At 40.4% G+C, this 23,035-nt stretch overlaps 1 protein-coding gene across 10 annotated transcripts in view; it reads right to left on the minus strand.

The window, feature by feature from the left end:
• The window catches only part of CTNNA2 (catenin alpha 2), a 1,085,794-nt gene that overhangs the window by 238,001 nt on the left and 824,758 nt on the right, over positions 1-23,035 (minus strand). For all 10 annotated transcript variants that reach the window (XM_001499457.6, XM_070236225.1, XM_005599873.4 and 7 more), the window contains one exon: positions 7,094-7,174. In XM_001499457.6, the coding sequence (XP_001499507.1) occupies positions 7,094-7,174 (81 nt within the window). The remainder of the gene's footprint in view (positions 1-7,093; positions 7,175-23,035) is intronic.

Raw genomic sequence — 23,035 nt, forward strand, 5'->3', positions numbered from 1 at the left:
TCAACACCTGTATGATGCTGGCTTACTTCATTTAGGGTACTAGGATATGCCCTGAAGAAACAAAAGAATCATAAGACATGGGCATAGGCAAAAACACTTACAACTTAAATCTACTGCAAAAAATCCCATGATAAAGGTATTTTAGAATGCCCCAGTAGCCTACTGGATAAACCCTGTTTATACAATTGGATAAAGTTGTGATGATAAGGTGACACTTAAGCTAAGCCTTTCAGGAAAAATTGTGAAGTTTCCTGGAAGCCAAAAAAAAGGGAGGGAGAGAGGGCAATCCAGGCAGAAGCTACAGCAAATGCAAAGATACAAGGATGTGTGAAACTGGCTTAATAGACTGCTGGATCTTCAGTGAGGTGGAGACAGGGAGGCCAGGGTCAAGGGGACTGGTTATGAGGCTATGACCATCATTTTTGTGAAAAGTGATTAAGCAGTGCCAATGGGAGTGGAAAGGAAAGAATGGACTCGATATATATCTAGGAGGTGGAATTGACTGGACTAAATGCCTGTCGGGGATTTAAGGAATGATCATGAGAGGAATTGCATAGGGCTGTAACCCTTTTGAAAAGCTTACCACAGTAGGAAGCACACAGTAGTGTACTGTGGGGGTAGGGTGAGGGTTTGGTGTTAGGTACCCTGGAAATTTCATTCAGTCAAGGAGGACAAAGTTTGATCAAGGGCATATAAAATAAATAGATGGATATTAAAACCAACACTATCTTCTTCATAATTTTCTGCTCAAGCAAAGAGCAATGTTGAATTCCCTCAGCCATCATCAGTGACATCCCCGGGAGCCAGGAAGGCACAAAGTGATGAGATCCTAGAGCAAACAGGCTTCCACCAGGGCTGGTGGCGACAGCAAGAGAGGCTCTGCTCACTTCACAGGAAGATGGCTCACTTTCTAAATTTCAGATCTATCCAGCCTCCTAGGGAAATAGGGAGATCAAGAAATATCAGCTGTCCTGATGGAAATTTCCCCTGGGAAAACTGATGCGAGAGACTTTTCAGGTAATAAAAGGTAACCTCAGCAGGGAGGGGTCAAATGGAACAGATATATTTGGCCACAAGCTGGCTGCAATAATCCACTGAGCACATTCAGTCAGAATCAAGGCAACCAGCTTCTATCATCAGCTCTAGAAACACCTCAATTCAGGCCATAGTGGCAAACTCTGCATAACACACTTTAAAATTATCTCCCTTCCGGTGACAATTTGGCATAAGAAATCCCAGCCTACACATAGCCTCCAACAACAAATATAGGCCAACCTCACTTAACCGAGACGGGTGTTCTGAAATGAGTGTTCTGGTAAGCTGAAAGGGCATTCTAAAAAAATTCTTGTTGTTTACATCATCATCATCGAAAATCTTCCAAATTTTCCTACTTAAGAATTTCATCCTGGAAAATACGATAGAATTTTTTTATAATCCTACAGTGGATCTTCCAGGGTCAGGATCAAGATTCTTAATGGCATTCTCATTGCCTGGAACAGGAGAACGAACAAAATGCAGATGTTCTCCTGAATGTGTTTTGGGATTCAGTCATTGCTATTTTCCCCTCCTCTTCCCACTTTTCCTCGACTTCCAGGGCCTGGAGAAACTAGCAGAAGAGAAGAAATCAGTAGCTGAAGCTTCTATTAAATTGAATGTTTTCCTATTCACACATATGTTTTAGATCCCTCTGCTCACTACAGTGTGTTATTTGCTTAATCAATGTTGATCAAGCTACTGGATTGTTACTGTGATCTAGACTTGCCGGTGAGAGAGAGGTCAAGCCTGGTGTCCTCCACAAGCCTGTGTTAATGTGTGAACAATCAATCAAATGTTGGCTCACAGGAATAGATTAAACCACTTCATGGCTTCTACAGTGTCTTCATAAGGAAAGAACTTGCCTATAGTGAAATTTTAAGAAGTATTTCCAACTGATGAAATGATGTACTTTGAACTTAACCTAATGAGTGTTTTCCAGAAGATTAACAAGTACGCGGAGGTCTGACATTCAGGGCTATTGTATCAGGATTTTCCTAAGGTGGCTTGAATATATAATCCATGATCAATAAGCATGTCCAAAGGATGGTCTTTCACAGTATTCTTGAGACCTCTCCTATCTCTACCCTTTTCCTCCTGGCCTTTTTGATTCTTTGATGTTTCTGATGCCATTTATGTTCAGCCATCCCTGAGCTGCTTATGTTGTGTATTTCAAATCCCAATTGCTGTATAATCATTTTATGGATTCCATACTTTTATGTCACAGAAATCTGACCTAGGGAACAAACTATAGGGATTATTAGTTTTGACATACATTTTCAGTGTGAAGAACACAAACCTTAATATTTGGAGGAAATCGATATATTTTATTTTATCATTTTTATTGTACCCATATAGATAGCTTCGTGTCCTTATGAGGAAAAGCAGATTCAAGTCTGAAAATAAATGATTTTAAAATGTTTTCTTACAATGAATCTAAAAATAATTGGCCCCATCATGAGCAGATATGAGAAAAAGAATTGGATGCCTTAAAATTCCTTTTCTCCGCAAATGTTTTGGAAAGTCTGTAATTCACGATTTGGGAAGACAGCTACCTAAACATAATAGCACTTTTTAAAAAAAGGATCCAATGAACCATAACAGCTGGAGACCTGAGAGATCACATCATATCACAAACAAGAACCATATTTTTACATTCACCATAGATTTTTTTCTGTCTGCAATATGTATATGTCAGCCATCCCAAACCCTAAAGCAGTAAAGGCAAAGGTGTTGTTGAAAAGTACAAAGCACCTCTATATATTTATGTGAACCCTTCTTCTTCCTCAACTGCATCCCCCAGAGTGGATTAGTGTATGGGCAACCCAAGTGCATATGCTGGTTCTGTGGAGAGGCAGGACAGGGAAGGGTTCTGAGCAAAGACCCTACAAGCTAGACTGATTGATATGCTGGAAGCTCCAAGCATCCACACTTGGTGTGGCCATGGGTACATTACCTTGCTTCATGTCCTCATCTGTAAAATGGGCATGGTGACAATTTTTTCTATCTCACAGAGCTGGTGGGAGGAAATGTACTCCATTCATGGAGAGAACTTAGAACAGTGCCTGGCACATTGTAAGGACACAATACATGGCAGCTTTAGTTTATTCTACATTTTGTGGATAGTTATTTTACAAGTTCTTGTTGATGATGGCCCACCTTTAGCCATAGTTCTTATATAAGGAATTGGGTCACTAAGGAGACATTTGAGGAAATTCATCAGCTATAATTATTTCTTACTAATCTTCGAAGATTTTTCTGTAGCCCTATCTGGAGGCAGGATCTTGATAAATCGACCATTATGTGACATGCTTTGCTAGTTTGTTTTTAATCCTTTGTCATATAATCCATTCTATTAAGTACTCATCCCAATGTAAAAGCATTCTATACATGGTTTTTGTTGTCTGTTGAAAATGTTTTGATGGCAATAGCAAAATCGACACTTTTGTCAAGTTGACACTCACTGAATCTCATTGCTGGAATTGTTGTGATGGCTATTAAGGGTGAAGGGATAAGAATTAGGCCCTTGATTGGTTTGGGGAATGAGAGAGTTGCTAAATTTAGCAACACCCCAATGTGTTATTATTACTATTTATTATCTTCTCATAGGGAAATATTTGGGGCCTGATTTGAAAATTAACTTAGAAAAACAAACTAATAAAAGGACCAAAATAATAACCAGGATAAACCAGCATCCCTGTAAGTTTAGGGAAAATTAAGAGACCGTGCCTAGAATAGTTCACAGGAGGAGGAGGACATCTAGGAGCAGCTGGTAGACACCGACTGGGTCTTCTCCAAGGGATGGACAGACCACGTGGGCTACTAGGCACCCAGGCAGGGAGTCAGCCAAAGCTTTTCTTTTTTTAATGGTCTGATTCCACAATCACAGCAGTGACAGTAGCTCAGACATGGGGCATACTGTGCCTACAGCTCTAAAATTAAAACATCATGCTTAAAGCTGGTAGTTATATTCCCCTAAATCCATTTTTAATTCCAAACAAAATACTCTTAAGAGGGTTCTGCTCTACCACTGCCCACTCTCACGAGTTTAATTGGCAAGACGGTGCCATGCCAATCAGTTTTAAATAACAGCTTTGGGGTCCTGTGGCCTTTTTCACAACTTATGACTCCCCGGTTTCTTGGGATATACTACCTGAAGAAAGGGGTTCTCCTTACTTGAAAATTCTACTTAACAGAAATCCTTTTTGTTCAATTACTCTTGATTTTTTTTCAAGTGTCTACAAAAGTTTAAGTCCACTTTCTTTCATTAGGGAAGTCCAAGATAATGATCATGATTGACTGTATTTCTTTTTAATTTGGTGAATAGAACTTTGCAAGACTCCAAGGTTACCCTTCTGAAGGACATTGCCCAAACTTAAGGCTGTGAAGAAGAGGCAAGACACTGAAAGAGTAGGAACTTACAAAGTCACTAGAAATATTACTCTGATTTCAACTTTTCTTCCCTATGTGATTTGATTGCTCTAAATATTCTATAAAGAAATATATGTGTACAGAGAAGTGGACATGGATAACTGAGGGTTCTCATTTAGAATCTCTTCTAACAAAGGCTTTTCTGTAACTTAAAGAACAGAAAGTCTTTCAGCAATAGAGAAATAATCATTTGAACCACTAGCATTCACTGGGCCACACTACATAGGTGATATCAGAGACTTACCTAAAACCTTGTTAATCCAATTAACTAGCTACCCAGCTCTAAGCTGAAGACCTACCTGAGCCAAACTAATCAGAGTCATTGAATGTTCCATCTGCATAAGTGCTAAGCAGTTTCTGTTAAGATCAGAGAAGCTTTTGTACCACTACAGGTGTACATGGAGAAAAAGAAGAGATGGGAAGAAAGACAAAAATATCCCAACATATGAGTAGGGATGGAACTGACAGATGGGGACCATCTTAGTTCTGGAAAGGCAGATTGGGGAAGAGAAAGATGTTTGAACCAAATTCAGAGATGTGGTGTAAAATTATGCCATAACCGTTAGATCTTAGTATCGTGAAACAATTCTCTTTTTACCTTTATTTTCCTGAATCTTTGGGAAAGGTGAGCAGAAAAAAAATATCTTATGCATGGAATGATTTCAAGGGATGATATACTCCTTCCACTGCCCTCCCAAAAGAAGCTCTCCAAGGAGCTTGTCACCAAAGCATTTAAAATTCCACCATAAATCCCACCTTCAAATTTCACCATTGTTCCCAGCTAAAAACAGTCAACTCTTTTCTGCGAATTGTAACACCAGAGCAAAAAGTACTTTATCCATTCCTTTGACAAGACAAAAACGTGCTATGATAGGTCCATAAGTGCAGAGAACTGAGGGGGTTGGCTCCTGAATGTAAAAGAATGGTCCCTACTCAAACCAAGAGACTGGGGAGGTGAGAAGACTCAGTTCATGAATTCTGTCTGGTTGACAATCTAGCCAAAGGCAAGTCCCACTCCTTTTAAAATCTGTGACTATCAGGCCTTAGGACCTCCGGCATAGGAAATGAATGAGGATTGATTTATCCAATCTTATACAGCTCAAAGATAGCTTACAGATCTAGTTTGGCTCCCTACTTTCCCAGATGAGAAAAGGAGACCAAGAGATAAAGGATCCACAGTCTCACAGGCAGGTCAGTGGCAGAGCTAGAAGTAAAACTTTGGGCTCTAGAGACCTGATTCAGTGTTTACCACCAACCCTAGACCCAATTCCTACTACCTCTATCCTTTCGCATCAGACTGGGGCTTTGTATGGAGACATGGTCTAAGAGGGCAAGGAGAAGCTGACCAGGCCATGTATCTATTTGGTATTACTTACTAATGCCAAAGAGGAAAATACTTTATTCTCCCTTATTTCGAGGTAAAATAAAAAGAAAACACTTTCCCCAAGAGGGCTTGTTAGCTGGGCAGTCAAACTAGAGTCTTCATATTCCAGAACTAATTGTGATATCTTCTGGAGAACATTAGCTCAAGTGTGTCTACACATCTAGTGATATCCTGAAGAAAGCCTAGAAGCTCCCCAGCAGTAATCAGAAGTGGTGTCTTCTTCTCATTCAAACCATTTCTGAGATGCTCCTTGGCCATTCTTGCCCAGGCATATTACTAACCTTATCTGTACTTGACATGCTATAGGAGCGAGTGCCAGATCCAGCCATTCCGGTCCAGTTTTTCCAGCTGCAGAAAGTAAAGCTGGTGTTGCCCCAGGCAGGTAATTGGTTCTGACTAACATAATCAATACTTGAGGAATGAGATGGATATATGCAAAAGCTACCAGTGGAAGACGGGATCGCCTCTCAGGCAGAAATCAAGAAGGGATTCTGTTGTAACTTAAAGATGGTATAACTCTTCTAGAGAAAGAACACCACCAAAGAAAAAGTGGAGCTCACCATGGAAACATATAAAATAAAGGTTACAAGACAATAGGGTTACCGGTGTTCATGTAGCACTTTCAAGATGAAAAAAGGCACTGACCAGAGATTCCCCTCCCCCACCAAATGGGCCCATCAGACTAACGATGCCATTAGCCATTCAATCATCCAACTACCTTTCCTCCCTTTGACTCACTGCTTCCCAAACAATCATCTGATAAGCAAACTTTCTCCTGGATTACGACTCCGAATTAAATACACTGGGTCAGAGACCTTAATTGGCCCATCAGGGTTGTATTTCTCATTAACCATTAGCATTCTTGTTTATTCATTGAATCTTTTGGAAATTTGATAAGTAAGGACCAGCAGAAATCAGAGACAACTCTTTGCATACCTGCATCTGGAAATCTGAAAAACAGAAGTAGAAAGTAGTGAATTCATCAAGTCTCTACCTGCAAAGACTGTGTCTGGGCTGTGAGCAGGCTGGCCCCTAAGAGGCTGTTTTCATCATCACGCCTCTTGCTGCTGTCATAGCTGTCTGCTCAGTAGACTCTACCTTGTTGATGGAATGTTTCTGTGTATATGCAGATGTTATAAAGAATAGCAACCTGAGCGTGAGCTCTGAGAAGACACCCTGAAAAATGGCATTCTTGGAAACCACCACTAAGTACCATGCACTTAAAATAAAAACAAAAAACAGTACCTGTCTCCTTAGATCTCTTGTTTTCTTGGTCATCTTATCAATTGCAATGTTTAGAGGATCTCCTTTTTCTTTCCTTCCAGTCTATCAAGAAAAGAGAAATAATTTCTGATTTAGAAAATTTAACATTAGTGACATTATAGGTTAAAAAAAATTCAGAAACACATTTGAGTTGTAGAGTCCAACCAATTTTACAAAAAGATTATTTTCAATACACAGCAAATATGATCTGGTCTCTAAAGTTTGTTTTCTCTGAAATAAAAATTAAAATTGATGAAAATCAATACATTTTGATGGTTACACATATGTCCATATTCAACTCCGCAAATCTGTTTTCTTCCCTTCTCCAGACACTGAATGATTAAGCAAACACAACAAGGATGTTTTGTTTTTGCCTTCAAATACAAATGCTTTGCACTTCTCTGTTACGTAAGCACACTTCTGAATAAAAGATGATCGAGATGATAAAAACTAAATTAGAAAAGAAATTTAAGCTAAATCATCAGAATTCAGAATTTCATACCAATATATCATAGGCCATATTGTAACTTCTGTATCAAAATCAAAAGAGATGCTTTACTCGAAAATATAGTGTTTGTAATCTCCGTTCTGTCATGCAGTGGAATGTTAAACACAATAATAAGGAACCCACAGCTTGAGGTCATGAGGAAAATTTCCCTTATGACTGTAACAGGCAGAGATAAAGGGAAAAAGAAAACCACAAAACACCTTTTCAAATAAATTATTCACTTGGAATTTTCACTAGTTTCTTTCTTATTCCTTTTTTTCTATTTTTCTTTTTTTGATGGCTGTAGTTAAACAATTAAAACCAACAAAACGGAATCTCCAATATTTTCTTAAAACAAGATTCCCATGGATAAAAAGATCTCTATAGGTTTATGGATGGTATTATCTTCCCTTTAAGAAAAACCTGTTTTCAAGTCTATTAAAATATCTAAACTTTAGTCAAACACCCTACAGATTTACTTATTTGTGGGCCTAGCGGCAGGCCAATTCTTGTTCCATACTCAGTCTCCATAAAATTCCATAGGTTTCTGCAGTAATTTGTGTATATCATGAAATGAGATCCCAGGTTATAAATTGTGTCTAACGGGATAATGTATTTTGGGATCCATAGAATTGCTATCCAAGAAATTTCCAAATGTTCTCTTCCAATGACAAAATCCAGGACACATAAAGTTGATGCATATACATCACATCTAGATTTAAAGCAGTGACTCTCTTCTGCAGCTTGCTTAATTTATCGTTTTTTCTGAACAAATGTCTGATGTATAATTCTATAGGGTTTTCATGAAAAATCCCAAAATAGGACATATGTGTGTATATTTCTAATCATCTAAAACCCTACAAATCCCCATCATCCTTTCCACTCCCTAAATGCATATGCTGACCCTTTCAGATGTATACACTAAATTTTTAAGTAGAAAGAGCTTAAAACAGAGTGACTAACATTTACAACTGTGAAATATCAGCGTAAAAATAGCTCCAGGAAAACAAATGTATATGGAGAAGAACAATGTGCTGGTTTATCCTTCGAGGGAAGCTGGTTACACAGCCAGTGGGACTTTAGTGCCCCAACTCTCCACATTCAGGCATGCTACACGGGTAGAAGCCAGAGCTGTTTCTTGTTTCCTTGGTTTTCTCCTTGCCAATAGGATGTGTGCCATCAATGTATGGGGCACTTTTGTGGAGCTCTGAACCATGATCGTTCTGAGAACTGCAGATTTCCTAAGCCCTTTCCATTTATGAGAGTAATAAAAACTTACTTTGAAAATTAACAATTATGAGATAAAATGTGACTCTGAGAGAAGGAGACTAAATTACTGAACTTGTCAATATAAGAAAAAAAATTCAAGACAGTGTGGGTATACAAAATAATTACTAAATAAAGACTATGTGTCAGACACTGGGCTCATTTTATCCTGCCAGTGGTGTATCATTTTACAAATGGTGTACCATTTTACAAATGAGTAAAGGAAGATCAGAGCAGGTCTGGGACTAGGTGAGGAAGTGAAGTACTCACTTGAGGTATAAAATTTAAGGGGAACCAAAGAACTCAATAATCAAGATAAATGATATTTTAATGCAATATTTAAAACTCATAGGGCTGGCCTGGTGGTGCAGTGGTTAAGTGCGCATGTTCCACTTCTCGGCAGCCCGGGGTTCGCCAGTTCAGATCCCGGGTGCGGACACGGCACTGCTTGGCAAAAGCCATACTGTGGTAGGTGTCCCACGTATAAAGTATAGGAAGATGGGCATGGATGTTAGCCCAGGGCCAGTCTTCCTCAGCAAAAAGAGGAGGATTGGCAGCAGTTAGCTCAGGGCTAAACTTCTTCAAAAGAAACCCCCCAAAAAACAACAAAAAACCCCCTCAAAATTAATGCAAAAAATCCATGTTGAACAAATATCAAAATTTTAAATAAAGACAGGATCCAACAGGGCCAGGATTAGGGGGAGGTAAGTGAGGTGTCTCATGCAAGTACAGGTCAGATAATTGCTAATTTTAAACTTAAAAAAATTGGGGAATGTATTTATACTAAAAAAAGAAGAAAAGTCTTGTTTACCTAAAATTCAAATTTAGCTGGGAGTCCTGCGTTTTTATGTGCGAAATCAGGCAACTGTACCCCCGGGGGTAATAGCGATGTTCAAGATTGTAACTGGGGTTGTGACAGACACATGTGGGAAAGCTTGATCGCCTCATCCTGTGAATAGAAGGGCAACATGGGACTCTGTATCCCATCTGGCATCAGTAATGTGTGACTGTAAAGCCTGTTTCCCTGAAACATGAGGCACCTATTGGTCACCATGGGCACACACAAAAAGTGAGAGCCACGGCCCTCCTGCCCAAGGAGTTCCCAAGCTAGGTGAACAGACCAGAACATGAGACTAATGACACGAACAACTCTGCAGGGACACTAGCACTTCGACGGGATAAATGAGCAGCTCTGCACGGGGAGACGTTGCATTTGGGAAGTCATGTAATTTCACAGAGGGGTGGGGGAATTTAGCTAGATCTTAAGTCTTGCCTGAGATTTGAATGGGAAAGAGTGAGGCACTTGAGAGGAGAATTGAGTGGCTAAAAGAAAGGCAGCAAGACAAGAAACAGCAAGGTGGATTCTGAAAGGACACTGAGTGCAGTGGGCCAGCCTTTTCTCCATGATGCAGAGGAATCAGTTTGACTAGCTGTAGAGACGTTATTTTTATAAGAGCTTCTTCATAGTGTGATTGCTGCCAGCTATATTTTGATCTGCAAGCTCAGAGGATCTCTGGTGACATTAGCATTCCATGTCACTGCGTTTTTGGGATTCTGTTTGTATAATATTTGCAATCCTGGGTTTCTCTAGCTTCCAAGTCTTTAGCTGAAGGCAATCAAAAAAATGTAGGTGACTTGGGTGCCGTTTTTGTTCTCACTGTTTAGAGAGGCTGGGGAATGGTAAAGCAAGGACTAGAATTTAGGACATTTGGGCCACCGGCTGAAATCGTCAATTCACTAGCCTTTTGTTAGCTCTAATTTCTTTAAACAAGGTATGGATGCAGGAATAATGGTAGTAGCCCCTCAACGCTCAGATTTACATCCAAATGGGCACTAGAGAGCCATCACTGCATACTTTCCTGGGCTCTGTTTGGTCCCCATGTGGAAATACTTTTAAATTATCAGCCTAAATTGGACAGGAAGCCAATCACCGAGAGACAAAACAGAAAAAGACTCTTGCCTCCTAGTGTCAGACCTCCATTATTAGGCCCTGTGATCTTGGACTAACGATTTGCCTATTTTTTATGTCTGAGTTTTCTCATAAGCACAATGGATAGCATAATTCACACCCTGTCTTCTTCACCAGGTTAGCAGGGCAATCAATCATGATGTCAATGTGCTGGAAACAATAAAAGGCATTAAGAGTATTCAGAGTAATTAGGAAACTATTTCTCCTGTGGAAAAAATGAAAGAATTGATTTGGAAATGCCATAGAAACTATTTTTGGATCACCTGGACTTCTGCTTTCTCCACACAGGCAGATAATGTATGAAAACTTTGCCCAAAACTAAGAATTCCTAAAGGTAAAGTTATTTCTCTTTAAGGAAGGAATATCTGGGGCAGTTCATTTTAAATGGATAACTAGTCTGGGATATTTCTAAGAGTTGAAATAAGGGGCAGAAACTCCAGATGAATCTCTTACATAGTAGGTTCTTGGATATATTTGCTAAATAACTAAGAATTTGATCATCTCGAGCAAACTCTAGTTCCCAGAGAATCAACCAGAAGCCTCAGTCAGCTCTCTGTCCCTGACCCTCCAAGTCTACACATTAAAAATAGTTTAATAGGGGCCAGCCCAGTGGCATAGTGGTTAAGTTTGCGCTCCACTTCCGCAGCCCAGGGTTTGCAGGTTCAAATCCTGGGAGCAGACCTAGCACCGCTTGTCAAGCCATGTTGAGGCGGTGTCCCACATACAAAATAGAGGAAGACTGGCACAGATGTTAGCTCAGCGACAATCTTCCTCAAGCAAACAGAGGAAGATTGGCAACAAATGTTAGCTCAGGGTCAATCTTCCTCACACACTCGAAAATAGTTTAATAAACTGAAGTGAAAGGAGATCTGTCTTCATTTTGACATCTTCACCTGATAATAAAGCAACGGCGTGTAGTCTTAAGTCAGTCATCTGCTTCCTCCCTGCCTTTGCTGAACAAAAGGAAAACAAACAAACAAACAGTTGTAACCACTCTTTGCCAGTAACTATCTAAGTGATCTGGCAACCTCTCCAGAGTCTAGACTTATCTGTTGAATGGAGCAGCCAGAGACCAGTTACAGAACCGGGAAATGTGGGAACCCGAAAAATCATCAAGAACATGGAACTACGCTTCCCTTGTCATAGGGAAGTCTCATAGCATGGGAGAAAGGGCTGGAAATTGCTGTCAACTGGGGTTTTACATCTCTAAAAGGTGGATAAATACATGCTGTGTGGGACTACTGTGAACATTGAAGAGATAGGATCTGTAACGTGTTTAGCACAGTACCTAAACCCAGCAGAGGGAACAATCAATGTTGGCTTTCTCTCCTTCCCGGCTCTCTTCATTCCCCTCTACCATGAGGACAGCAAGTTCAGAGAGATGAGCTCACTGATTCTGATCACCCAGCTAAATAGCGTCTGACCAGGAATTCCAGACTCCCAGTTTGGGGCTTTTTCCATTCTATGTCTAAACAATCTCCTATCTCTAAAATTCCAGGATTCTATGATTTTAGAGAGTTTCATGTGTTTCTTTTCAAAGGCTATCAAAAAACCAAAACATCTCAGTTTGAGATACATTGCCTTTGTCACATTTTGTCCACAGACCTTGTGTGTCTTTCTTGGATCTGCACCCCACTTGCCTTCCTTATCTTTACCTGCAGTAATGAGTCTGCAATAGAGATAGCCATTTAATAAATATCGTTATTAAAAAAAAGAAGAAGACAGTACCCTCTCACATTGCTTCAGGCAGCTTTCCTAGTTGCCATCTGTTGTGCTAGGGAGGTGCGTGTTTATTAAACTTTATTTGTTTTAGTCTTTGGGCTCTATTTTACAAAACACATTTGGGATAGATCCATGGCTTGAATTGATGAGAGGGAAGGGAATGAATTTCCTGATTTGGATATTTATAGGGATCCTTTATTCTCCCATCCTCTGGCTCTAAACTCAAATCCAACTCAAAGTATCAGATGCTGTCAAGAAGTCTTTCATATTTTCAGTTTAATCTTACACAAAAGCATTGGAGCCATTAATTGAAATTTTGGTTTTCACAATTAGTCTTCAGGAAAGACTCAGTATCTTATTTCAACAATTTTCTATAATACTACCCTTTGCCCCTTTGGGAACATCCTCTACTTTGGATGAGGATGCTCCTCTTTCTTCTTTCTCTCTCTTTTTTACTATATTAAAATCCATCACCACTTCTGAAATACTGAAGATGTGTACAATATATTTATATTATATGCTGAATATTACGCAACTGATACCAACTACCTAATTTATAAAACAAAAAAGTAAGGAATATTAATTTTTAAATTTCTGAAACTGACTGAATAGTTCTTAAAAACCCATTCTCCATTCCAGCCCTTCATCCCACCCTAAACACATAATTCAATACAAGTGGTCACTCATGGCCCTGGGAATATAAATCTATCATCTCAGTGCCTCTATCAGATCCAGGGTTGCATGTTAGTTTCAGGGCACAATATTAATATGTGGGAAATGGCTAGGAGAAGGCAGATGTCTATCGCTCTTTTTCCTTTCCCTCAAAGGTATCTGCAAACTTGGTTGCATGTATAAGAAATCTTCAAAATATTGTATAGCTGTGCTTCGAACATATAGAATGTGTGGGGAGCTAATCAAATGCCCAGTCTTCAAATTGTTGTCATTTGAAAGAAGTGGAAGTCAAAATCATCAGAATGGCAGAAAGCAATAATGTACCATGCACTCTATCTCCAACACATTTTCCTGTCATTTAAACCTATGATTTAGACAACAGGAGGGAGGAGAAAAAACTATCTACTGATCCAGCAGTCACCATATCATATTTGGAGGGTTGCCCATCTACCCTCAAATCCTGCATAGAGAAATCTTATTCTTATTACAAATAGCACCATTATTTATAGAACTTTGAACATTTCCTAATACCTTTGAATTATGTGTAAATCACAGCCTGAGAATGTGGACTGTTCTAAATATTTCCTTTTCACTAGCTACGGACATTTCTCCTGGAACAGAAATGGTAATATCTTTTTAGATTGGCTGAAAGTTTATCAGTGGCCACAAATCAAACCCACGATCAGGATGCTCTGACCAGATCACAACCCAGCTTTCCTGGACCCTGGGATGAGGGGTGGGAGGATAAAGGTGAAAAGGGAAAAACTCATGACACAGTATCAGGGCAAAAATGTATCTGACACTTCTCTGCCAGACCTCCTCAATGCTCAAGGAAAGAATCATCAATATATAAGGTAGAAGATTAGAATAGCATTACTGGTGAGACTCTCAGACCCTGCCTATTAGCACATCAATGTCAGAACACACATAAGGCAATGCACAAAGAAGGACTGGGTAGGGGAGATCAGGGTGTACCACTATTTGTGTTCACCATCCCAGCAACCCACCCATATTCTTTTGGCAAGTCCTCTAATTTTCCCTTCTGTCTCTTAACCAAAGGTTTCCAGCCAAGGGATAAACTTATGAAAACATACAAAACAGCAAGAAACTTACTATAGGGTGTAGCCAGAAACATTAGGAAGGAGGCATATTTTTCCCCACTGGGACTGATAAACTGGCAACAGATAAACTTTGAGCTACTTGGGGAGTCTCTGAAAATAGATGCCATGGAAAGAAAAGCATAGCTGGGAGAGAGAGAGAGTGGGAGGGACAGAAAGAGAGAAAGAGAGATTAATTTGAAGCAAGGAAGAGATATTGAGTAGGGAAAGGAAACAGAAAGAAAAGGGAAAGAAGAGAAGAGAAGGATAAGGGATGTCAGGTTTTAGACTCAAATCAAATTGGTTCATATTTTCTGTTCTATACTAACTGGTAAAATAAATCTCCATGCGGGTACAGTGTTTGTTTTGCTTAATATTATATCCTTAGAGCCTAGAGCTCTGCCTGGCACATAACAGGCATTCAATAAATTTTATTAACTCAGTGAATAAAACACACAGGCTCCTAAACCCAGTTGCATTTAAAGCCACAAATATCTATCAATGGATTTTCTGGTGTGATGAGTTAATAAACTCCCCCCATGTTTGTTGATGTTGGATTTCTGCCACTTACAACCAGAAAGTCCTAACCAAATCCAAGACCTTAAAATACCAGACCAAAATAATTTGAAGGTAGAGGCATAGAGAAGGAAGACCCCAGCAAGGTCCCCCATCACACAGCCCAGAGCATACCCTGGAGGCTCAGGCCTTTGTTTCACCCCCAGCATTTTCCCCAGCACTAACCATCAGCCAAGTTCTAAATCTTAATATCAAATTTCTCCCCTCAATCCAATTAGTCACTAGCCTTGAAAATTTGTCCATCAAAAAGTCTCTAGGATTCTTGCTGTTCCTCAAATCCCTTTGTCCATGACACCCACCCACCCTGGTGTAGATATCCAACACCACACCATCCTTTGTTGATTTCTCTTTCTCATCACCCCCAGCAGCGCCTGTTAAGACTATGCTTTTACTTCCTTGGCTCGATATTCCTCAGTTCTTATTTAGTTTTTACTGAAGCCCTACTTTCTACTAAACTCTTGGGTCTGTATTTTAAAACTCATAATCAGATCTCCCTCTTGTAATCACCCACATCTCTAATCAATTTGTTCCTTCTTAACAACTTACAAACTTTCTGCTTCATGTTGGTCCCTAACTGGAAAAGGATATTCTCCCTTAAACCATTTACCTAACCAGGTTCTACCAGCTCACAATCTTCCTCCTCTAGAGAGTGTTTGTAGACTGATCTAGCTCTTAACGATCTTCCTCTCCTCTGATCATATCCTTCAATTAGGTACTGTGTCAAATAAGGGAACAGTTAATAATAATCCATCCTGCATTATTTATCAAGTTTTCATGTGGCTGTAGAGTAGAATCCAAGCTTTTTGTGGGTGGTGAATGTCTTCGTTTTCTCCTAGAGCACTCAGTATGAAACTCCTCAGAAGTGCTCTGGAAATACTTGTTTATGAATAGAAGGATGGATGGTCCAAGTTGGCACCTGGAGACAGGAAGTAGGTATGAAAGAGATGAATGATTTGGAAAATGTGGAGTCCTAAAAATGAATTTCACCTACTTCACAATTTGCTGATCAAAGCCATAGGAAGTGGTTGGCACCTGTGTAATGTTACAATTCTTGCTCCTTGATTTATTTTATCAACACAGGTGTAGTCCTCAGTGATTATCTGTCAGGCAACCCTGCACAGAAGACATTTTTCATCAGAGCCCCCCTCCCCAGCTCCCAACCTTGGGTGATTGCTGAAAGCCAGGGTTAATTAACTGTACATTCCTTGGAAGCCACAAACTGAGCAAACTGCTAAAAAATGCCATTTTATCTTTAAGGTTGAGATGAAACTAGCCAAGGCGAGGTGCAAATTTCCATTGATTTTATACACACACAAACACATACACACTCCTACTGAATAAATGATTTAAATTTCAATGAAATTTAAACTTCCACTTCATTTTTAAGTGCACATTTTCCAAACCACTCAGTTACAGTTTAAGCTATCAACACCTAAAGGATCCCTAGAGTCTAGCATTTTCCACCATCTCAAAAAGAGGTCAATAACTGGGTCCACATTGCTGACAGTTTCTAGAAATCAGAAAACACTCAGGCAAAGGATTACCTCAATTTACAGACAGTCCATCAGTGCCTCAGCTCCCCGTATGTCAGGGGCCAGCTCATTTCGTAATTCGTTCATCACGCCTTCCTGCCCTCCCAATTCATGGCGACCCTCCTCTGAATGTCTATAACCATCAATACCTCTTATTCTGTGTTTTCTAGACAACTCCCACTCAGGCAAGAATTATGCATTGTGCAAAGCTCTTGCATTGTTAATTGAATTTCAGGTGCCATACTTTAAAGCTAAAATACAAATATATAAGATGTATCATTATGATTGTGTATGGTTCACAAACTTGTCAGGACTATCTGTTGCTTCCTCTCATTTAGAAGTATAGGAACTTAAGGATAGCCTATTAGCCGGCTTGGGCTGCCATAACAAAATATCATAGACCGGATGGCTTAAACAAGAGAAATTTATTTTTTCGTAATTCTGGATGCTGGAAAGTCCAAGATCAAGGTGCAGCAATTTTGGTTTCTGGTGAGAGCTCTCTTCCTGGCTCCTAGATGGCTGTCTTGCTGTATCCTCACGTGGTAGAGAGAGAAAGTAAGCAAACTCTTTAGTGTTTCTTCTCATAAGGGCAGTAATCCTATCATGAGGACCTCACTCTAATAGTTTCAGAACCAAGGCTTTTTTTCCTGCCCAAATCAAATCTGACCTCTCTTGGTCTTTGTCAAAACCTGAGGGGATCACCTCTTCCTGTCCTCTCCAGAGTCACCACCACCCAATCTATACGCTGGCACTCTTTCCTTCTTCTCATGCTCCCCTCCAAAAGGCTGGCATTGTCTGGAAAACAGCCACATAGTTTCTGGTCACATTAAGTCTTATCACTATGCAGGAATGAAGAGAGAATAGTATTTTGTTTTTGATTATCTGGACAGTCAAAATAACTAAAGAAATACTTTAATTATTTATACACTAGCAAGCCCCAATCTAGAGCGGCTAGCTTCATTGTTAGTCCTTTTATGCTGTCTCTTATTTTCCAACAGTGGAGTTTATCAAGCCTTAGGCTCTTTGTCAACTTCCTAAACCCACCCCCAAGCCAGACTGGAAGCCCAGGCTGACCCCATCTCCAGCACCAAGGCCCAGGAGGCCACTGTGTGACCAGGGGGCAAGCACAGGGCCCTCCTCAGGCTTAGGTGAACAGGGGCCTCTCAGAGGCACTTCTTACTGAGAACACTGGGATCTACCCCATAAGAGAACCATCTCTTGGGACATTTGCTTACACTTGGAATCAATGAAAACTTTATGAGGCAAATAGCGTTTTTTGCAGCATGACAGTTAAAAACTAAACTAAGTAGAAAGCAGGCCGAAACCCTGGAACACATGTCTCACATCGTCCCAAATATTCCTCACTATGTGGCTCCCATAAACACCATCTGCTGTGTTAACTTGTAAAGAATTACAAGGTTCTTAAAATTACACTTTGCTCTCTGTAGCGTACACTGTGTCTATTAAGGGGGAGAGTGGAGAATGCACATCACATCTAGCCAGACACTGAAATCTTTTTCCTTCCTATGCTGGGATCTTACTGAAAGTTTTCTAGGTCTGCATGGAATTTTAAGAAGTGCATGATATTCTCTCAAGACCAGCTGTAGGAAAAAAATTCGAAACAAAATACAGCTAAACCTTTGCCTAGATTATAATCCTGGCGTGTTGCATATTTTCCAGTTGTGTGCACATCTCCACTTCACTGAATTCTCATGACAGTGCAAAGTCCTTGACTATAAGTGAAAGAGGGTGAATAGCCAAAATTGAGAGAACTTCCTGGATGAGACTTCATTCTCCATTGCTGGCTTCTGACCTCCAGGGCTTTCTCAGAGTCCTTGGGTGGTGGCTGAGAGTGTTTCTCAGTCTCTCATCCCTGTCTACTCACACAGCCAGAAGAGAAGCATATTCTTCCCCAAAAACATCTCTGACAATGCAGGGCTATGGTGACAGGCTGCTAACGCAAACTTTTAGGTGAATTAAGTCCCTGGGGGATTGCTGGTTAACTGGTAGTAAATGGTGACTGGAAATGAGAAGGTACATAGGATAGTCTTAAACATGGCAATTCTTAGGCTAGAAACTGCTGATGTGAGACGGTTGTTACAAATGCAGATTCCTGGGTTCCTCCACCAAGAGATTCCATTCCGTAGCTCTGGAGTAGGCTGGAAATCTTCATTTTTTAAATAAGCACCTTTAAAATTACAGACAAGTTTTGAAACACAGGGATATTTTAGTGGATCCCAACCTGACTAATCATTTGATTAATCAAAAGCTTTCCAATTGTGGCCCAGGAACCTGCATTTTCAGATTTTCATGAAGTTCTATTATCAGTCTAATTTGGGGACCATAAGTTTTAAAACAATTTACTGGCAGTGAGCCTGAAATAGGACAAAAAATCCACAATTTAGGCAATTCTGCTTAATTCTCGATGAATTAGTCACTTTGTCTCAAAAACATCTTTCTAAACCAACCATTTAACTAGAAAAGGAAAGCTGTCCTGTTGACTGAGAAACCAAAACAACACAGAGTAGACACAACCTGCCACATCATTTCATAAGAACGCCCTGCACAAAGAAAGTCAAACTAGCTTCCCCACATTCCTTGGCTGTCATTGTCATATCTACATGTAGACATTAAAAGGAGGCTAGCTAGATGTGATGGACTAAGAAAAGAAGGAGATTGCTGAACTTATTAAAGCACAGAGAGCTTAAGAAAATTTTGCAAGATCACACACACAAAAAAGAGCATCCTGATCTGGGCAATATTTCAGAACTTCTGCAAGTAAACCCAAGTCTACGCTCTGCTGATCTCCCAAGATTTTCGGAAAATTTACTCCCAAGTTCCTCTTCCCATGGTCTCAATCTCTCTGTTCCCTTGTAAGTACATCCCAGTCCTTCCTCAGAAAAGAGTTCCTCTGAGTACCCCATAATAATCTCCTGTTTGCCAGCTCTGCCTTCTTTTCCCCATCCTGAAGCATCCTCTACAGCGCATATCAAGCCCCGCCTTTCCCTGACCCCAAAGCCCACACAGAATCCTCCTTTCTCTTAACCACAATAGCAATTAACATAATCTTTCTCTGACGTCAGGCCATAGCATTCCTCTAGACAAATCCCTCCATAGCCTTCATTGGGCAAGAAGTGGTTTCACCCCACATCCTTCATAGTCAGACATCTGGCTGTAGCTGCCCCCTGACTTCCAAGCTCTAATGAAAAAGGCAGGAGTAGGGCTAAAAGTTGTTGCTTGAATTTTCTCTCTTCACTGAGAGTAAGTTGAACTGAATGAACTACTGCTGCTTCCAATTATGTCACCAATCCTATGAAAAACTTGATTTTTAACACTGATTGTAAAAAAAGAAAAAACTATTGGAACAGGTTGGCACTAACCTTCAAATTGTTTGGTGATGCATCTGTCAATTGCATATATAACATAGCAGAGTAAAGTAAAAATGCTATAATCATGTTTTGCATTTGAATGCATATGTATATGAATGTGTGTGTGTGTGTGTGTATTGCCAGTTCATCTGCCATTATCTTAACTGTATGGGTACTCTCTCCACTAGCAGAGTGTAAGCTCTGTGAGAGGAAGACCACATCTCCCTGTATCAGGGACAACCCACCAAAAAAGAGTGTCCTTTGTACTCTGTAAGCCTTGTAGTTAGTGACAGGATAACTGTCAAGACTACAGGATAATGGGAGTCAAAGAATGTTATCGCCAAGCTTTCCTGGCTGAGTTGAGACCATAGACAACTGAGGAAAATGAATCCCCAAATCTCAGTCTCTCCAGAATCTAATTCTGACCTGTTTATTTGCATTCATAACTATGTATTTGGTCATGTGCAGCCATGGAAACACATAGTGCCAGCTCCAAGGGTCATCTCAGTCTCCTGAGGACTGATGACATTAAGACGTAGGGTGGGGGGAGAGGGATACTTTGATAAAGAAATCAGTGTTATCTCATTCTTACGTAAAATGACAACACAAATGTACCTTCTAGGAACACCCCCACCTGCCCTTCCTTCACGCCCTCTCCTATGCTTTCCTTATTTCAAATCTTTGAAGCAGATACAAATGGTATTAAGTTATAGCTTGGCTCTACTACTTACTAGCTGTGTAACCCTTGGTAGTTTACCCGAATTCACAAAGTCTCAGGCCTCATTTGTAGAATAGTGAAAATAATGCCTAACCCAAGATTATGGTGAGATAACGCATGCAAAATGACTCTCTCTAAGTCAACCATGAAAATGGTATCCAGTAAACAGACTTTTTACCCTGATTGTTTATCTCTTTCGATAGTAAACTTCTTAAGGAGAGACCCAGTGCCCATCATCTGAACCATAAATGGATGGAAGATGGATGGATTGAATATCTAGGAAGAATATATTGTTTCATAGGCTAGATCTGGGTTTACCAAGACTTCCATCTGAAAATCTAACATCTGAGTGGTATTTAACACTCATAAAATTTTTACTGTTTTAAAGTTCACTTACGATACAATCAAATATAAAGCAAATGTAAAAGGAGAACCAGATATGAATGCAGAAATTTCACTAATAAAGTAGTAAAGAATTCAAGCTCCGACAACTGTGGTTTCTCATGCTGGTGAGAGATGGGGGGCAAATGTTGGGGACTGACTCCTCCTTTTCAGTCTCATGCATGGGTAATGAAATCTGATTGGTGAACACACTTCACCAATGATTTAAATCAAACTGAGCACCTATAGCTAACTGCCACAAAGAGGGAGATCCCCGGAGCAACATGCGTGGATTCTATTTCAGTCACTCATTTGGCATGTCAAGGAAACGATGGCCTTGCTGAAAAGAGGAAGCCAGATGCAGCAGGCCTGCCAGGTCTGCCCCACACCGATAGGGAGTCAGAGGGAGGAGCTGCTAATTATTTACACACATCTCAGTAAGTGGGAGCCTCTAGAGACGGATCCAAGCACAGGAACAAATCGCTTCTCTAAGCGTCCCTTCCACTATGATGCAAAGTCTAGAGATCTGTCTCTAGAGAATTATTTTAATCCATTTATAATGACTCTAGAAGTTCCTAGCTAAATTATTAATAAAATTACAAAAGATCTGAAGCAGATGATTTGATTCCTGGTTTTTCATCTGTTTCTACCATTAGAGATTAGTAACTTCATGAGATTAGTAACTTCCACTGCCTAGTTTACCCATGTGTGTTTCACTATGTCCAGTACCTGGCACATAGGTTCTCAATGAAGGAGTGATATACAATGGCTATCAGTTTGGAAAATAGTAAGTTAGTCTCTAAACAGGACAGAACGGTAGGACAGAAACCTCTGTCTGGGTTGGGAGAAGGAAGCCTAGACAATTAAAAATAAACTCTGGTTCTATAGGAAATCTGTTGACTAGGGAAGTTAGGATTTAGAAATTAGAAATATCCATGACATTAAGTAAAAAGCTGAGGCAGAAAAAATCAAATAATGGTGGGGATATGGAGGAGGTAAAGAAAGAAGAAAAATAAGATATATTTACATAGTTTTAAGGCAAAGGGTGGCCAAGACCTTACCCTGGAGCTTGGGGACTCCCGCACTGTGGTGGATCCAAAGCAGGAACTACCAAGGGAAGAGAATAACAGGGCAGGGATCCAGTTACTATTACTGAGGTAGAAGACACTCACAGATAGGCAAAAAATAACTCAGAAACCAGGAATCAGAAGCGAGGTTCGGGTCCGGAGTGAAATCAACAGTAAGTCTGATTTGAGGATGAATCATCAGGTTATGGGTTCAAGAATTTTCCTTCCCTGTGCAGAAGCCAGACTGGCGCTAAGCTCAGAGTCCCCTGGGTAAAATGCCCCTCCCTCCCCCACCTACAGGCATAGAAGCACAAGACCAGGATTACCGCCATCCAGCTACAGACCTTCCTTCCCCTCTCTTCCTCCTTATCCAGAGAGCTTCACAAGGACCTCATCTCCAGGAAGGGCTCTCCCATCTGAGTCCCTGCTCCAGGCTATCCCAACCCTCTCATTGCCTTCTTTCCTTTGTGGATTAATCAAGGCCTGCTAAGCGGAAAACAAGCAAAGAGAAAAACTACCAAACCAATCAACATTAAATATAGTCTAAGTATCCTAATTTTGTGCTCTTAAACTCAAAGACTCCAGGGGTAGGTCCATGAGCACTGGAGAAGGATTCCATCTGCTGTGGCCTGGGCCAGGGTGGAATTTTTACGCTGCAAATCACACCACCCAGGCTGACCTTGGTCTCTATGCGTCCTGGGGTCAGCCACCACATTCTACTTCAAACAGTAGATCTCTGTCAAACAGCAAGTATTTATTGAGCATCTATTTGATGTTGAGCTCCAGGGAGGTGTGACATTAGCTGAATTGTGTCCTCTCCCCCTAAAAATTCATATGTTGACATCCTAATCCCTAGTACTTCAGAATGTGACTGTATTTAGAGACATAATCTTTTTTCCTTTTTTTTGTGAGGAAGATTCACCCTGAGCTAAGAGCTAACATCCATTGTCAATCCTCCTCTTTTTCGCTTGAGGAAGATTAGCCCTGAGTTAAAGTCTGTGCCGATCCTCCTCTGCTGTGCATGTGGGATGCTGCCACAGCGTGGCTGATGAGAGGAGTAGGTCTGCAT

The sequence above is a fragment of the Equus caballus genome, chromosome 15 (assembly GCF_041296265.1).
Source record: "Equus caballus isolate H_3958 breed thoroughbred chromosome 15, TB-T2T, whole genome shotgun sequence".
NCBI classification, from domain to species: domain Eukaryota; kingdom Metazoa; phylum Chordata; class Mammalia; order Perissodactyla; family Equidae; genus Equus; species Equus caballus.